The 15,222-nt window shown below is 33.7% G+C and overlaps 1 protein-coding gene across 4 annotated transcripts in view; it reads left to right on the top strand.

Moving 5' to 3' along the window:
• COL11A1 (collagen type XI alpha 1 chain) overlaps positions 1 to 15,222 on the top strand; it is a 196,770-nt gene that overhangs the window by 162,755 nt on the left and 18,793 nt on the right. For all 4 annotated transcript variants that reach the window (XM_077905647.1, XM_077905645.1, XM_077905646.1 and 1 more), the window contains 8 exons: positions 2,389 to 2,442; positions 3,057 to 3,164; positions 3,454 to 3,507; positions 4,147 to 4,200; positions 5,410 to 5,463; positions 11,409 to 11,462; positions 11,583 to 11,690; positions 12,129 to 12,182. In XM_077905647.1, the coding sequence (XP_077761773.1) occupies positions 2,389 to 2,442; positions 3,057 to 3,164; positions 3,454 to 3,507; positions 4,147 to 4,200; positions 5,410 to 5,463; positions 11,409 to 11,462; positions 11,583 to 11,690; positions 12,129 to 12,182 (540 nt within the window). The remainder of the gene's footprint in view (positions 1 to 2,388; positions 2,443 to 3,056; positions 3,165 to 3,453; positions 3,508 to 4,146; positions 4,201 to 5,409; positions 5,464 to 11,408; positions 11,463 to 11,582; positions 11,691 to 12,128; positions 12,183 to 15,222) is intronic.

Below are 15,222 nucleotides of genomic sequence, written 5' to 3'. Positions count from 1 at the left end.
AATACCATGTGATTTCACTCATCTGTGGAATTTATGAAACAAAACATGAACATACAGGAGGAAGGAAAAAGAATAAAAGAATAAAAAAGACAATTATTGAACTCCATCTCTTTATCACCTATCATTTTCCTCACTAAAATGGAAACAGTCCTTGAGGAATCAACTTTTCTTTATAATGATCAAGGATTAAAAGGGAACCACAAAATACACAGGTGTGACTAAAAAAGTATAGTTATTTCCCCTCTAGTTCCAACTTCTGTGATACCACCATTCATAAGAAGACCTTTTGTACTTGGTCAATAGATGACCCTTATTTGTCCTCCAGCTTTATTGAGGTATAAAAGACAAATAAGAATTGTATATCTTCAGTGTACAATTAGAAGTTTTGATATAAGTATACAATGTGAAATAACCCCCACACTCAAGCTAATTAATATATTCATTACCTCACATTACTTCCTCTCTCTCTCTCTCTCTCTCTCTTTAAAGATTTTATTTATTCATGAGAGAGACAGAGAGAGAGGCAGAGACACAGGCAGAGGGAAAAGCAGGGTTGGGTAGCTCCATGCAGAACTTCATCCCAGGCCCTGGGATCATGACCTGGGCCAAAGGCAGATGCACAACCACTGAGCCACCCAGGCATCCCAGGTTACATCTCTTTGAATGTGATGTGAGAACACTTCAGGTCTATTCTCTTAGCAAATTTCAAGCATACAATGCAGTATTGTTAACTAGATTCACGTTGCTAATATTAGATCTCCAGAACTTATTCATCTTGTGTGTCTGAAATTCTGTAACCTATGACCAACATTTCCCCATGTACCTCACGCCTCAATCCCAGGTGACTAGCATTCTATTGTCTGCTTGTATGAGTTTAGCTATTTTAAGTCCCACATATAAGTGAGATCATGCAGTATACTGTGTATGTTTAAAATACAAAGCATTTAGTATGGACATTTGTAGTGGATTTGAATGGCAAACTGCTTTAGTTTTATTTCAGAGATATGAATAATAGGTCTTAAAATATCACTAAAATATTACATATATATGTGTATATATATATACATATATATATATATATATAATTCCATCAACCTGAGATAGATGATTTGTTGCTTTGTAAATAATGTAAATGCAATATTTTACTTGTAAGATTTATCTAAAATAACAGGTAATATTTGCTACTCATCTTGAGAGAGAAAATAATTTACACACAATACTACTACTAATAAATTCCCAGGAAATACTTGATATCTTCCATCATTATGCAGATAATTCAAGAAGTTAAAATATGTGAATATTCTCAAAGAATAAAAAATTATGTACACTGAATAATACATCCTCTGGAGTTTATATTTAATATAATGCATTTCAAACCAATTTATGAGCAATAAGTTTATACCAGTTTTATTGGAAATAGCAGAGTTAAAAATTAAAGGGAATTCAGATCTCTCTTTTTTTTTTTTTTGAAATTTAAAACAATTTCCACTTCAGAATTTCTAGGTTCCACTGATTTTGTGTAGAAACATGACATGTGAATGCAGTCTTATTTCACTTGGATGATTGCTGAATCAAATATTATTCATTTTTCAGTATAACAAAATTAGTGACAGATCTTCATAACTAAAACCTACTAATCTAGGAGGTTTATTTATTAATCTGCTGAGGTAGAAATTATCCATCCATATTTATATCGGGAGATCTTAAAAGCTAATGAACTTACAATGTGTATATTCTCAAAAGGAGCAATTTCAATTACTATCTAAGTATCTTTATGTGTTTTAGAAATACAGTATTTTTCTATGTCTTTAGATCTCTACTAAATGTGTTTCATAGGATTTTCAAAATACCACCAAATGATTTACTTATTTGCTACTATAAAGATAAAGCAAATTAATGTCTTAGTTAAGAATAAAGGTTCTTTAATCAATAAACTAAATTATAGTATGAATACCGATGCAGCACAAACACAAAATTTGTTAGGAAACATGCAGATGTCTGTTTTGTGTGGTGTGGTGGCAAATTGAGGTTAAGGCTATAACTATTAAGTCGCTGATGAGAATTGTCATATTCAGCCTACATACTTCTGGCTCCTCACTTGAGAAAAAAAATACTGAAGCCAATAATTAGAAAAATTCCTTCCTCTTAATAAAGTCTTCTACTGCCTTTTATTTGTTTATTTTTAAAATATCTTATTTAAATTCAATTTGCCAACATATAGTATAACACCCAGTTCTACTACCTTCTAAACAATATAATGATTTAAGGTCTAGTCTAAAATGTCATGGTGTTCATCATTGAAGGCAGTTTTTCTGCTGCAAAAAACATAATTTCTATGCTGTTGTTTTTGTCATTTCTGAGTTTTGAAGCTCATTTGCTTTCTTCTAGGGTGAACCTGGAGAAGCAGGGAACCCGGGGCCTCCTGGGGAAGCAGGCACAGGCGTAAGTGCTAGCTTATTGTCCATACGGGGTGTTAACAGTTTGAGAATTCCTTTTAGAGTCTTTTAAACTAGTAACTTAAATCTAGCTGTAATTCAGTTATTTACTTTTCCTTTCCAACCCATTAAGAATAATCACAAATGCAGAGCCTTTTCATTTAATAATTTTGCATATCCTGTGTATATTTTGCTCTACGTAGAAATTGAAAAACAAATGACATTTGCCTAAGTTAGAGCATTAAAACTATAAGCCGTGTATACATTTTTTTGGTGGACTGTTCATAAAAGGAGAAAACCCTGCTAAATCAAATAAGCATTTATGAATTGAATTAAGATTGTATTCATTCTAATTTTGTTTGATTTTAACTTGGACTGAATTTGACCACCAGGAAACATTTGGCGATGTCTGGAGACATTTTTGGTTGTCACACTTGGAGGAATGTCACACTTGATGTCACACACAGGGATCAAATTAGTAGAGACCAAATGCTGTTAAACATCTTGCAAATGCATAAGACAGCCCCCCACAGCAGAGTTGCTGATCCAATATGCTGTGAGGCTAAGAAATTCTGATTTAAAGCTTATAAGATAATCATTCTTTTTCTTATGTTGTTGTAGGGCCCCAAAGGGGAAAGAGGAGAGAAAGGAGAGGCTGGCCCGCCTGGTGCTGCTGGACCTCCTGGTGCCAAGGGACCACCAGGTGACGATGGCCCTAAGGGTAACCCGGTAAGTGAGCTTGGTCCCCTTTGAAGTGACAACTATGTCAAAGCCACTCAGCTTTTACATAGAAAGGTTAGAAATCATAAAGCTCTGGCCCATAGCTGGTGAAGCTGACTTTTCATCATTTAATATATCCATAAACATTATCCATTAATTTCATTTTAAAAAATTTTCTAGCAGAAGGGAAATATTCTCATTTGGTTTTGCCATACCTAGCTCTTAAGAACATCAGAATATCATGACTTTATAAAAAATATTTTTAGTTATCTTCTTTCTTCTAAAAACATCGTTCTAGGGTCCTGTTGGTTTTCCTGGTGATCCCGGTCCTCCTGGAGAACCTGGCCCTGCAGTAAGTATTACGGGAAAATAAGGGAACTATTTTGACGGGGAGGTTCCCAGTGTCTCTACTATTAATAAAGAAAATTCTTGGTGACTTCAGTGGATCCCCCAAAAATAGAAAGGAAAAGAAAATGTAAACTGCAATCACAACTACAACAATAAAATCCATATAGCTGAAAACAATTAGATCTATGTTGCATGATTATTTTCTTCATTTGGGTCAGTTTTCCACACTTTGCTGGGTTGTACTATTTAAGTAGCAGCATTACTATGATTTCAAAGTTACAGCATCTTTGTTTTTATTTCAGGCTCTCCTAAGATGTAAATCCTATCTCCAATTGTGCTATATTTGTTCATGTGCAGGGATACACTGGCCTTGTATACTAATTACATCCTCCTCCTTTTCTTATATGAACAGCATACTGTATTTTAAATTTGATGGGGTGTGATTTTCACAAATCTTTATTGAAAGAGTGAGAGATATACCACAATCCTTAAAATAGAGCTGAACAATTTTTGTAATACTTTTATTTGTCCATTTAGTAATAATTTATCTCAAGGACTCAGAGAGTATATCATACATTTTTGTTTTAATAAAATGAGCTCATAGTGAGAAATATATGGGATCACTTTCTATTGCCCATTACAGGGTCAAGATGGTGTTGGTGGTGACAAGGGTGAAGATGGAGATCCTGGTCAACCGGTAAGTAAGCACACTATTTTTATTAGATCTTTACATAGTCTTAAGACATTTTAAAGAAATAATCAGAGTTTCAAAAACATAACTATATGGGCATATGTTTTTCTGAAAGGATTATAAGTTATATTTGAATTTCAATTTAAAGTCAAACTTACATGGAGTTTGTTACTTGATGTGATTTAAGAAATATAAGCACCTTTGTAATAAAAAAGTAATAATAGCATACTAATTATTTTATCATACTATATCAAATAAAACTATTTGTATTAATTAAAAAGATTTTTTAAAAACACAGATAAGACTGAAATTAAGACAGCCATGTTATCAGCCTATCATTAGTGTGATTGTACTTCAGTTACTAACCTAAACAAATTCAGCATTGTATTGGACTACATTTCTATTCTATTCTTTTTTTTTTAAGATTTTATTTATTTTTTCTTGAGAGACAGAGAGAGAGAGAGGCAGAGACACAGGCAGAGGGAGAAGCAGGCTCCATGCAGGAAGCCCGACATGGGACTCGACCCCGGGGTCTCCAGGATCATACCCTGGGCTGAAGGCGGCACTAAACTGCTGAGCCACAGGGGCTGCCCTCTATTCTTTTTTTAATTTGAGAATGACTGAGTAGGGGCTTTAGCCACTTATGGTTATTTAGGGAGAGGTAAAGGAAGGCACTAACTTAAGAAGGGGCCAAAGACAAATCACACCCCTAACATAACTTTGTCTCTGGTACCATCCCCACTGAATATTTGTAGGCTTATTCTGTGTAGATAGGACTTATGGGTTATATCCTAACATGCTGAGTACTCCTTGGCGTAGAAATGCTACTTCTGTACCAGAAGAAATTTAGAAGTAATTATTCTATGGTTTCACAAATATATTTGATAGGAGTAGAGTTATTCATCATATGGTTCAGTTCGTTAGTAGGTCTACTAGCTGCTTGTCAGATATGTTAGCACTTTTTAAAAGAACAGTTGAAGAAGAAGAAATTTGATTCACTTTCTTCCAGCTATGGAAGAGTTTGCCATCTGAATGTACTGACTCTAATTATGGATATATAGAGAATGTTTAGGTATTTGGAACAGAAATGAGATTATCCAGGAAAGGTAGATATGGGGAGAAGAAAGAAGCGTAGTTTCAGTCCAGGTGTGGAAAAATGCTATGAACCATAAAACAATGCTCAATTACTTAAAAGGTATTTTTCACATTTTCAAGGGTCCTCCTGGCCCATCTGGTGAGGCTGGCCCACCAGGTCCTCCTGGAAAAAGGGTAAGTTTTTGAAATTCTTTATTTGAAACATCCACTCATTATCTACTGTGTATAAACATTTGTTTAATATTTGTAAGCTGTAGGCAGTACATTACAATGATGCTGAAAGTTATAAGTCATGGAGAACAGGGTAATCTCTTTTGTTTGTCAAAATTCTTATTAAAATAGAACACACATGGACAGATTTAATCTGTCACAATGAACAGTAGTTTCCCACTCCTCTGAGCTGAGGTCTCCCTCTGGATGAATGTAGGCTGTTATAAAAGATGTATGGAATCCTGAACTCCCACTTTTGGTGGGCTACAGGAAGATGAGATGCTGCAGTCTAGCACTAGCTAAAACCGTTGTAAAAACCTAAATGCAAGCATCAATAGAAAGAGCACAGGACTCAGTTACCATGTGGTGTTAGCTTGCTTTCACATGGTCCAGCTTCTCTGGTTTGGAAACATGGCAGGATTTCAACAAAAGAGGACAGTAAAATAGAAATAAATAGATCTTGTTCAAAATATTGGCTCCAGGGGATCTTGGGAGATTTACTTCAACAGCCTTTTTCTTAAGATTGTACTATTTTCATTATAAAACTCTGTTGACCTGCCTCTTGCGGCACTTACATCAATGTACATTGTTCTTCTGCACCACCTTTAGTCTATTTTGTGACCTACCAGCAAACAAAATATGTGGTAAACATCAAAATATATTTCTTAGGTTCATTCTCCTTTCAGTAATCCTAAGGCATAGAATACCTGGGATCACTGTTGTTTTCTAATTTTTTTTTTAGTATTTATTTATTTATTTTTTATGATAGTCACAGAGAGAGAGAGAGAGAGAGAGGCAGAGACACAGGCAGAGGGAGAAGCAGGCTCCATGCACCAGGAGCCCGATGTGGGATTCGATCCCGGGTCTCCAGGATCACGCCCTGGGCCAAAGGCAGGCGCCAAACCGCTGTGCCACCCAGGGATCCCATGTTTTCTAATTTTTTTAAATTTTAATTCAATTAGGCAATATGTAGTACATCATTAGTTTCAGATGTAGTATATTAGTTTCAGTTATTCATCAGTTGCATATACACCCAGCTTTCTAATGGTAGTTTGTTTTAGGGGGATTTGCATACTATACATCCTCATATACATACTGTGTGAACAGATTTTAATTTTGTCCCTCAGCACTATAAATTTGAGTTAATATTTATAAGCATTTGTCTTTGCCAGAAATGAATTGTTTATATTAAACATCATCTCTGAATACAGTTTTCTCTTCACTGACCAAGTGCTTTTTTTTTTTCCTTCCTCCTTCCCCCTTCTTCTTACATTCTAACGATATTCTAGTTTATGTGCTGCTGAAGTGAGCACAGATTCTGGCAATATTCTAAATAATATTATTTTTGTTTTGTTTTGTTTTGTTATTGGCAACGCCAAAGCATGGCCTGGGTGGGAAAAAAAATACATTACAAACCAACCATTGGGCTGTTATTCTTAGAAAGTAATTACAAAGTGTAACATGATTTTTGAGATCTCTTGCCTACTTTTGCCTGCAGTCTGAATGCCATTAAAACTTTCTAGATGGATGAGTAGATGATAATAAACCTTCCTAATAGAATATTGATCAGAATGTTGCAAGTGGCAGTGATACTGAGAAACAAGATTCTAACTGTTATTGAACAAGTAGGAAAATTAAGTTGTCATTTGTAGTACACGAGCATTCTGTCGTGTATTTGTAATACTGGGGAAAAATGTACATTTCCTCAAGGCACTTGAATATTGTACAGTTTGTGTCAATAAACCATGGAATTTTAATACAAGTTATCATTATAGCCTTTTGAAACCAAGAGCTAGTTCCATGCTCTTATATTGAAAAAAATTCTAGAGATCACTAAAATAATTTAAACATTATAAAATGCACAAAATGTACCTTTTAAATGGAATTTTAAAGACTTCGGCTCATATTGCCAGTGGAAAGTCCATGATAAAAAATTAAAATCATTGATATTAACTGGTAGAAATACAGAAAAAAAACTATCTGTATATATCTATACACACACCATTTAATGCATATATATTCTTATCATATACACAAGTTATTATGTTTGTGCATATATTCTTATTAAATATTCTTTCTATCCCTATGCCTGTATGCGTAAATGTGAATGGTCAAAAATAAAGAACTAGAAGGAAACACCCCTTCCACATTTACCCAATACTACGATTCAGATCAGAGATGACATTCTTAGGAAAGCCTTCCCTACTGTCAAACTAGAACATGCCTACTTCATCTTTGCATATTTTATAAAGTACTGTCTTTGTTAATTTTGATGTCCATCTTCATAACTAAACTTCATGAACTCCTTAGGATTTCATGGGTTTTTTGTTTTTGTTTTTGTATTCTCCATGCACAGCACATTTCTGGCATGTAAAGACAACTTAAATATTTTTATATGAATGGAAGAATAGACAAATTATAGAATAATACTGCAAAATGTGAATAGTGGAGAGAGACTTATGCTTTGTGTTTTATATGAAGTATACTTCTCATGATGAAGAAAATCCCATGTAACAGTGGCTACTGGTAGAGATTTTAATGGGGGGGCCCGCTTTATTTTCTCATGTTTTAGGAGGCATTTTCCAATGAGAACACTCATTAGTTCATGAAAGTACAGTAAGTGTAATGTTTGCTAGGTTAAGTCCTTGATCATCTGTTTATGCAGATATATGAAAAATAAATGACTAAAACAAGAGTTTGTCCATACGCATTATTAATTTTTTTTTTATTCTCCTAGAAAAAGTGTGTTTTTCTGTTTCCATCCCAGTCTTTCTTAAAAAAAGAATCTGTGCCATCTGGAAAAAAAATATAAGTAAATGAAATTGGGAAAAATGAGATAAAGAACAGAGAAAATCCATTTAATATGGATTTCCACCATGACAGATATAGGCATTCATTCAAAGAGGGAAGAAATTCTTTTGGGATGGAGAAACTCTATTTGAATCACAGTTTTGTGTTTGTGTTGTAGTTTACTTGTATTTAAATTCTCTAGGCTCTTCAAACTCGGATTTTCTTTTCTTCCTCACAGTAAAAGCAATATTTGTGTTACAATTTTAGACAGCCAATGACTTGCTTATTTGTAAAGCTAGATGTTTATAAATTTTCTATTCTATATATCCAGGAGTGTAAATGCAATTCTTTGGAAAGACTCCATATCTCTATGCCACTAGTTTAAGGAAAAACCTTAATAGAATAAGGAAAAGCTCATTGTTCAGCTGAATCTCATAATTTCTATTTCCAAAATCGTAATCATTATGGTTGTTTAGGTTTGCATATGTTATTATTTCAAACATCACACCAAAATAATTTATGACAACATTTTTAACACTGGAAATTATTTGAAACTGATGCTTCTATACCAAAATCCTCTCGCATAGTAGCAGAAAATTAAAAAGAAACACTTAAGTTTTAAGCATGTATTACTGTTAACATAATGCTGCTGCCTCAGGAGACTGCTTCAGAATTTGTACATTTCTTCCTTTGGGTTGAGGCACAATGTGTGTCTAATCATATATGGCATTACAGTGATGATATTGAGAAAATAATGACCAAGGCTATATTCATTGATTCTCTCTGAGATAAATGAGTTCACAGAATGCTCTGAGTTTGATGAAGTGCTTGATACTCATTTCAATGTGGTTTTAAAAGACCATATGAAAGACTAGCATGTGCTCACCATTAGCATATTAATATGGCATCTGAAAGAGAGAAAGTCATCCTCCTGCCTCACCTTATTTTTGCCAATTAACACCATCTCTCCAACCTCCAACCTCAATCACAGTTGTTGTGAGTACAATGCATTGCAAAAATTGAAATAAACAGATGGAAAACAAGAGAGACTGGGGGAAAATGAAATGTAATTTTTTAGAGATCATGGAGTTTCTTATTTAGACTGTTTGTACTTCTGTTTGAACTTGTGCAGAAAATTTCAACACTAGATTGAATTTTAATGCTTGTTAAATAATAATAAAAGATTCAGTTAACTAATGGAAGTGAAATATTTTATTTTATATTTTATAATTATTTTAAATTGTAAATTTTATGTCTTAGAATAAATTATTACAAATATATATTGGGGGTAGCTTTATAGGCTAAAAGCATTCTTATTGTACAGGTACAATAGAATGCGCCCTTTTTTGTTGATTTGAAAGATATTAAGAAATGGCATAAGTGATGATCCAGTGTAATTAATGGAAATAAAATTTAGATATACCGAGAATTATAATGTCTTAGCTTGAAAAATTCATTATTTCTTTGATACCTTGGATGTTGTATTATGTACTATAAATGATTCTTTTCTCATTTTGCTATAAGATTTAGAAATGTCATGTTATATTTCACAGATGATTATGCAAATGCAAGAAGGAAATATGAGTATCAGATTTCAAAATCTGATTATATATTTCAGGATTATATTATATCTCATTTTTTAGCCAACTCAAAATTTTCCAGTTAAAATAAGTAGTTTCAAACATGGAATTTATATTTTTCAGGTATTATAGACAGAATGGGTAGAAAAAGTAATTTGTTGACATGGTGCCTACAAATGTAGTTTGAGAGACTATTTTGTTTGACCTGACTCTTAGGTTGCCAACATGGTGAAAAATATAGGTAAAATGCTTTAATGTATAAAAGAATACCTAATAATTGTAGTAATGATAGTAACGATAGCCAATGTTTGCTCAATTTTTTTTTTAATGTCCCAGGCACTGTTATACGCCATTTACATTTCTCAATTCATTGAGTTCTTATGACAACTCTGGGAAATAGCTCCTATTGTTCTCCACTTTTTGCATAGAAGTAAACTGAAGAGCTGCCATGGTGTATAACTTCCTAAAGATCACAAAGCTAATTAGTGGCAGAGCCAGGATTTGAAGTCAGGCAGTCTAAGTCCAGGCTTTATGCTCTTAAAGCACCAGATTCCATATCTGTATTTGATACTACTACACTGGAAAGCTTGAAAGATACTTTTACATGTGTTATCTCATTTAAATTTAACAACAGTTCTGTAGCAAGAAAATTTTTCTTGGTAATATTTTAACGGATGAAAGAACTGAAGTTTGGGAATACTAATAAATTGTAAAAAATCAAAAAGCCAATGAAAAAAGAAAAAGAGAACTGGGTTGACAGATATCTTACAAAAATACAAATATGGTCGAGAAGCAATATTATGAATAGCTTTAAACAGATTAATAATTAGCATCTCTCCATAGCAATCTATGCAGCTCTGCAAAAGTCAGGCAAACACCAGAATATCTCATAAGCTTTTGGATAACATATGGAGTGTGAAGATTTTTTTTTCCGCTCTGGCTCTAATATTAGGTTTTAAAAGTAATAACTATTTTTATGTAACTTATTTATGTGAATTGCATAGTTCGGGGAAAATGAAAATTTCTGCTGATAGTCAAGATTTTAAATGTTGTGCTGCCCTAGTTTGAAGATGATCCTATAAGAATGCATAACATATGGATGCTCTAAGATTGAGAAAGGAGCCAATCTTGAACCACACTTTAGGATGGAAGTGCAATCTGATAGATGCACTTAGATCCTAATTCTACAACATAATACATGATACCTGAGAATTTAAAATACTAAGGTGACTAAGTCATCAGTTTCTTAAAAAAAATTATCTTGACTGTTTCTTTACACTGACATGATGTGCTTATCTGTCAATCTGTGCTTAATTTATTTTTAATATTTTAAATGAAAGTTTTATATAAAAGGGTTTTGATTTTTTTCTTTTCTCATCATGCTTTAAACTAAATAGCTATAGACAACCACAGTTTGTCAGAATTTGTTTTGTTTATTAGAATTCTGTTACAAATTAAGCCAGAGTAGTTGTGAGCAATTCCTCAGCTATATTATTTTTATATGCAATATATATTTTAAGTGTAATTTTATGTTTATAGGGTCCTCCTGGAGCTGCAGGTGCAGAGGGAAGACAAGGTGAAAAAGGTGCTAAGGTAAAATACATGTTTGAATGGCTTATACATAAATTGAACAACATCTATTGCAATACTTTTAATAATATAAAACTATCTTTCCTCATTATTAATGCATTCACATATTTTTTCTTCTAACAGGGAGAAGCAGGTGCCGAGGGTCCTCCTGGAAAAACTGGTCCAGTCGGTCCCCAGGGACCTGCCGGAAAGCCTGGGCCAGAGGGTCTTCGGGGCATCCCTGGCCCAGTGGTGAGCATCTGTGCTAAACGATGTCATTTGAAAATATTTTATTTCCAAAAAAATTAAGAATGAAAAGGTTTATGCCAGGATTGTTTCATGAGGTATTTTGTGGATGTTTTATGGGAATTCAGTAAATGTTATGCAATAATTAAAGTCAGATACTCTTAAGATATTTAGATATGTCATTTATTTAATAAGTTCAAGGTGAAATTCCAACAGAGAAAGGCAGAATAGAAAACTAAATCCTATGAACTTAAGATGTTCAGTTTTTATACATGCATCCATATAGACATACACAAAATAGAAAGATTGAAAATTGCTTATAGCATACCATAGATATTCCCCATGTGATGTTTGCTTTCTTTCTTTTTGTATTTCCAAAATTGAAAGAAAAAATGTATGTATCCTTTTGTTAATTAAAAAAAATCAATTGTTTCTTTTCCATAGGGAGAACAAGGTCTCCCTGGAGCCGCAGGCCAGGATGGGCCTCCTGGTCCTATGGTGAGTATGATCTTTTCTGTTATTTAGAGGGAGAATTCAAGAAACAAATTTATTTATAAGCAAGAATTTCTGAAGTTTTATGTTATAAATTAGCTTATACTTTGTCCAACATTCAAGGAAGTGCATTACTTAGATCTAAAAAGACGAAAGTAATCCTGATCGGTTATTTGGAAAATGTGTCATTTGATCAAATCTTTCCTTTCTTATGTCCTTTGGATAAAAAAAAAAAAAAATATTTCCACTCTGAATAAAATGCCACTAATAGCCTCGCCAGTTCTTTTCTAAATGTGGACAGTTCCCCCAAATGCATGCAATTACACTTAGTTTCCTGGCACTTCATTTAAAAGAATGACATTGGCACAGGCATATAGTGATTCCTTCACCAAATAAATTGTTCTCTTCAATGAGTCATACGTGCTGGAAGATAAAACATTAACCTCCATTAGTGAAGAAAGGCATCATTACTACAACTGAAGCTTGGTTACTATCATAAACCCTGTGTGCAAACATGCTTGAGATATGCAACAGAGCATTTAGTTGACCAGCACACTGTACATGGGATGGGAGTGTATTATAGGTGCCAAGGCTATCTTCGCAACTGAATTTTGGCATAGGTGAGAAAGCAAGTCTTGACTTTAATATCATTGTTTTTTGGGTGACAGATTCTATTTTATGGTAGAGGTATTTGAAATTCATTGTTCAGAAATGGTTGCATGTAAAGGGATTAATCAAAATAGTCAATAATGCATACCATTATGCACGTGGGATGCAAGTTGGTTCAAAAAGTCAAATGCTTCTGTAGAGCAATTCATATTTTACAAAAGTACCTCTTATCATGAATATATTAATTACCTCAGAGATGCATTCTCAGAAAGCCATCAAAACTAGGATTCAGGCGCACCTGGGTGGCTCATTCGGTTGAGCATCTTCCTTCAGCTCAGGTCTTGATCCTGAGGTCCTGGGATCTGAGTCCCATATCCGACTCCCTGCTCCACAGGGAGCCTGCTTCTCCCTTTCCCTCTGCCTCTGCCTCTGCCTTTCTCTCTGTGTGTGTCTGTCTCTCATGAATAAATTAAAAAATCTTTTTTAAAAAAGATTTATTTAAAAAAACCCTGGGATTCATAATCTTATTTATTGAGGAGAAATTTTGGCCATTCCTTTTAGTAAAAATGCCACAAAATATACCAAGAATTTCGTATTACAAGAGACTTTTTTTTAAAACTTTCACTGAAAAGTTAAATATCATTTATTTTAGTATCAGGATAAAAGTCACCAAATTTTGAATGACCTTCATCAGGAGATTATCAAATCTGTACATGACCCGATCAGCATAGGCACGGGGCCCTGGTTGAAGCAGAGTGGGCTTCAAGTCTGTGCCACTATTTAGGGAATATTCTCCTTAGATATGGTAAGCTCCTAATTCTAGAGTCAGAGTCTGGAAAAAATAATAATTTGCCTTAATGTCACCTTAAAATATGCCAGAGATTTTTTTCTTGTTATTTCAGATTTTCCAATAAGTATTCTGACCTTTATCCAGATGAAATTAAAAAAAAAAAAAAAGAAACATCATACTGGAGATTTCCTTCAGATAATATTAAAAATAAAACCATCAGATGTATCACCTGATTCCAGCTTGTAAAAGTTTATATTTTTGACCCTTAGGTAAATGTGAGTTTACAGAGCAAGGGACAGAACATCTCAAACTCAAACCCTTTTAGGCAGAGTGAAGTGAAAAGCATCAGAATTCAGCAATATGAGTGCCATGCCTTTCTCTGGCTACTCGTTTTATCAGAGAGCACTTATAATGTGAATATATTGGAGCTTTTTCATAGCATCCATTAGTTTGACAATATCTAATTTTAATGAAAATGCTAGTTGATCCTCATGAAGTGAGGATGAGCAGAGAAACCATGCTTTTTATGGCAATTCAATGAGCTTTTCAACTCAGCCAAGAAAAATTTATTTTAGTAGGCAGTTTTTGATCATGGTTATTGGTTAAGGTCATTGGCTCTCAAAGCTAAGCTCCCTGGTTTCAAAAACAAACACTACTACTTACTTGTTGGATGGCTTTAGGAAAGCTATTTATTTTCTTTTTAAGCTTTAGGTTTCTCATCTGTAAAATTAAAATACCAATAGCATCTATCTCTTGGGATGTAATGAAATTTAAATGAATTAAATGAGATATTAATATCTTCTACCTCATTAGGGTTCTTATGTTAATTAAATAAGTTATATGTAAAACACTTAGACCATTCATTGGTACCAGGTGCATCAAATAAAGAATGATTAATTGAATGAAATACTGTTTTGAAAAATAAACAATTTCATATTCTTAGTGAAAAGTAACTAAAGTTGGGATACCTGGCTGGCTCACTCCGTGGAATATTGTTGATATTGGTGTCATGAGTTTGCGCCCCATTTTGGGGGTAGAGTTTACTTTAAAAAAAAAGTCACTAAATTTGACCTCATTCATGCATACATACATATCATCAATAAACTTGTTTGAAAGACACTGACTATTAAAGCAAATGAAAAGGACTAACAAATTATGCTGACTTACAGCAGTTAGAGTCTAAGGTAAGTAAGTAAGTACTATAATAGAATTAAGCAAAGAATGCTAAATATATTCAGAGCAAGATTGTTAAAATGCCATCTCCTCTGGGGACCTTTCCCTCATCAGGAATATGGTAAGTTTATTAAAGAAGGAAAAGAGAGGTTTAAAGGTGGTTGGAAGGCTTAAAAAAAATGTGGGAGGTAAAAGTAAGAGGTTTCAAAACTCATATAAATTTGAATTAGTCTCTGAAATTAATCCACGTGAAATTCATCTGAATATTCTCTCCATAATGTGTTTTTCCTCATTATAATTATAAATGTATTCACACCCACATCCAAGTCTACACATGCTTCAGAAGTCTGTTAATCACGGCATTTCTGCAGCTACCCATTGGGTCTCTTTTCTCCTTCCCGAAGTTTGCCTGAAACTTCCTGCTGTAGGGTCCACTAGTCAGACAAAACCACAACATTCCCCTTTCCCCAACTT

The sequence above is a fragment of the Canis aureus genome, chromosome 8, assembly GCF_053574225.1.
Source record: "Canis aureus isolate CA01 chromosome 8, VMU_Caureus_v.1.0, whole genome shotgun sequence".
Taxonomy (NCBI): Eukaryota; Metazoa; Chordata; class Mammalia; order Carnivora; family Canidae; genus Canis; species Canis aureus.
This window is presented reverse-complemented; position numbering and strand designations above follow the sequence as displayed.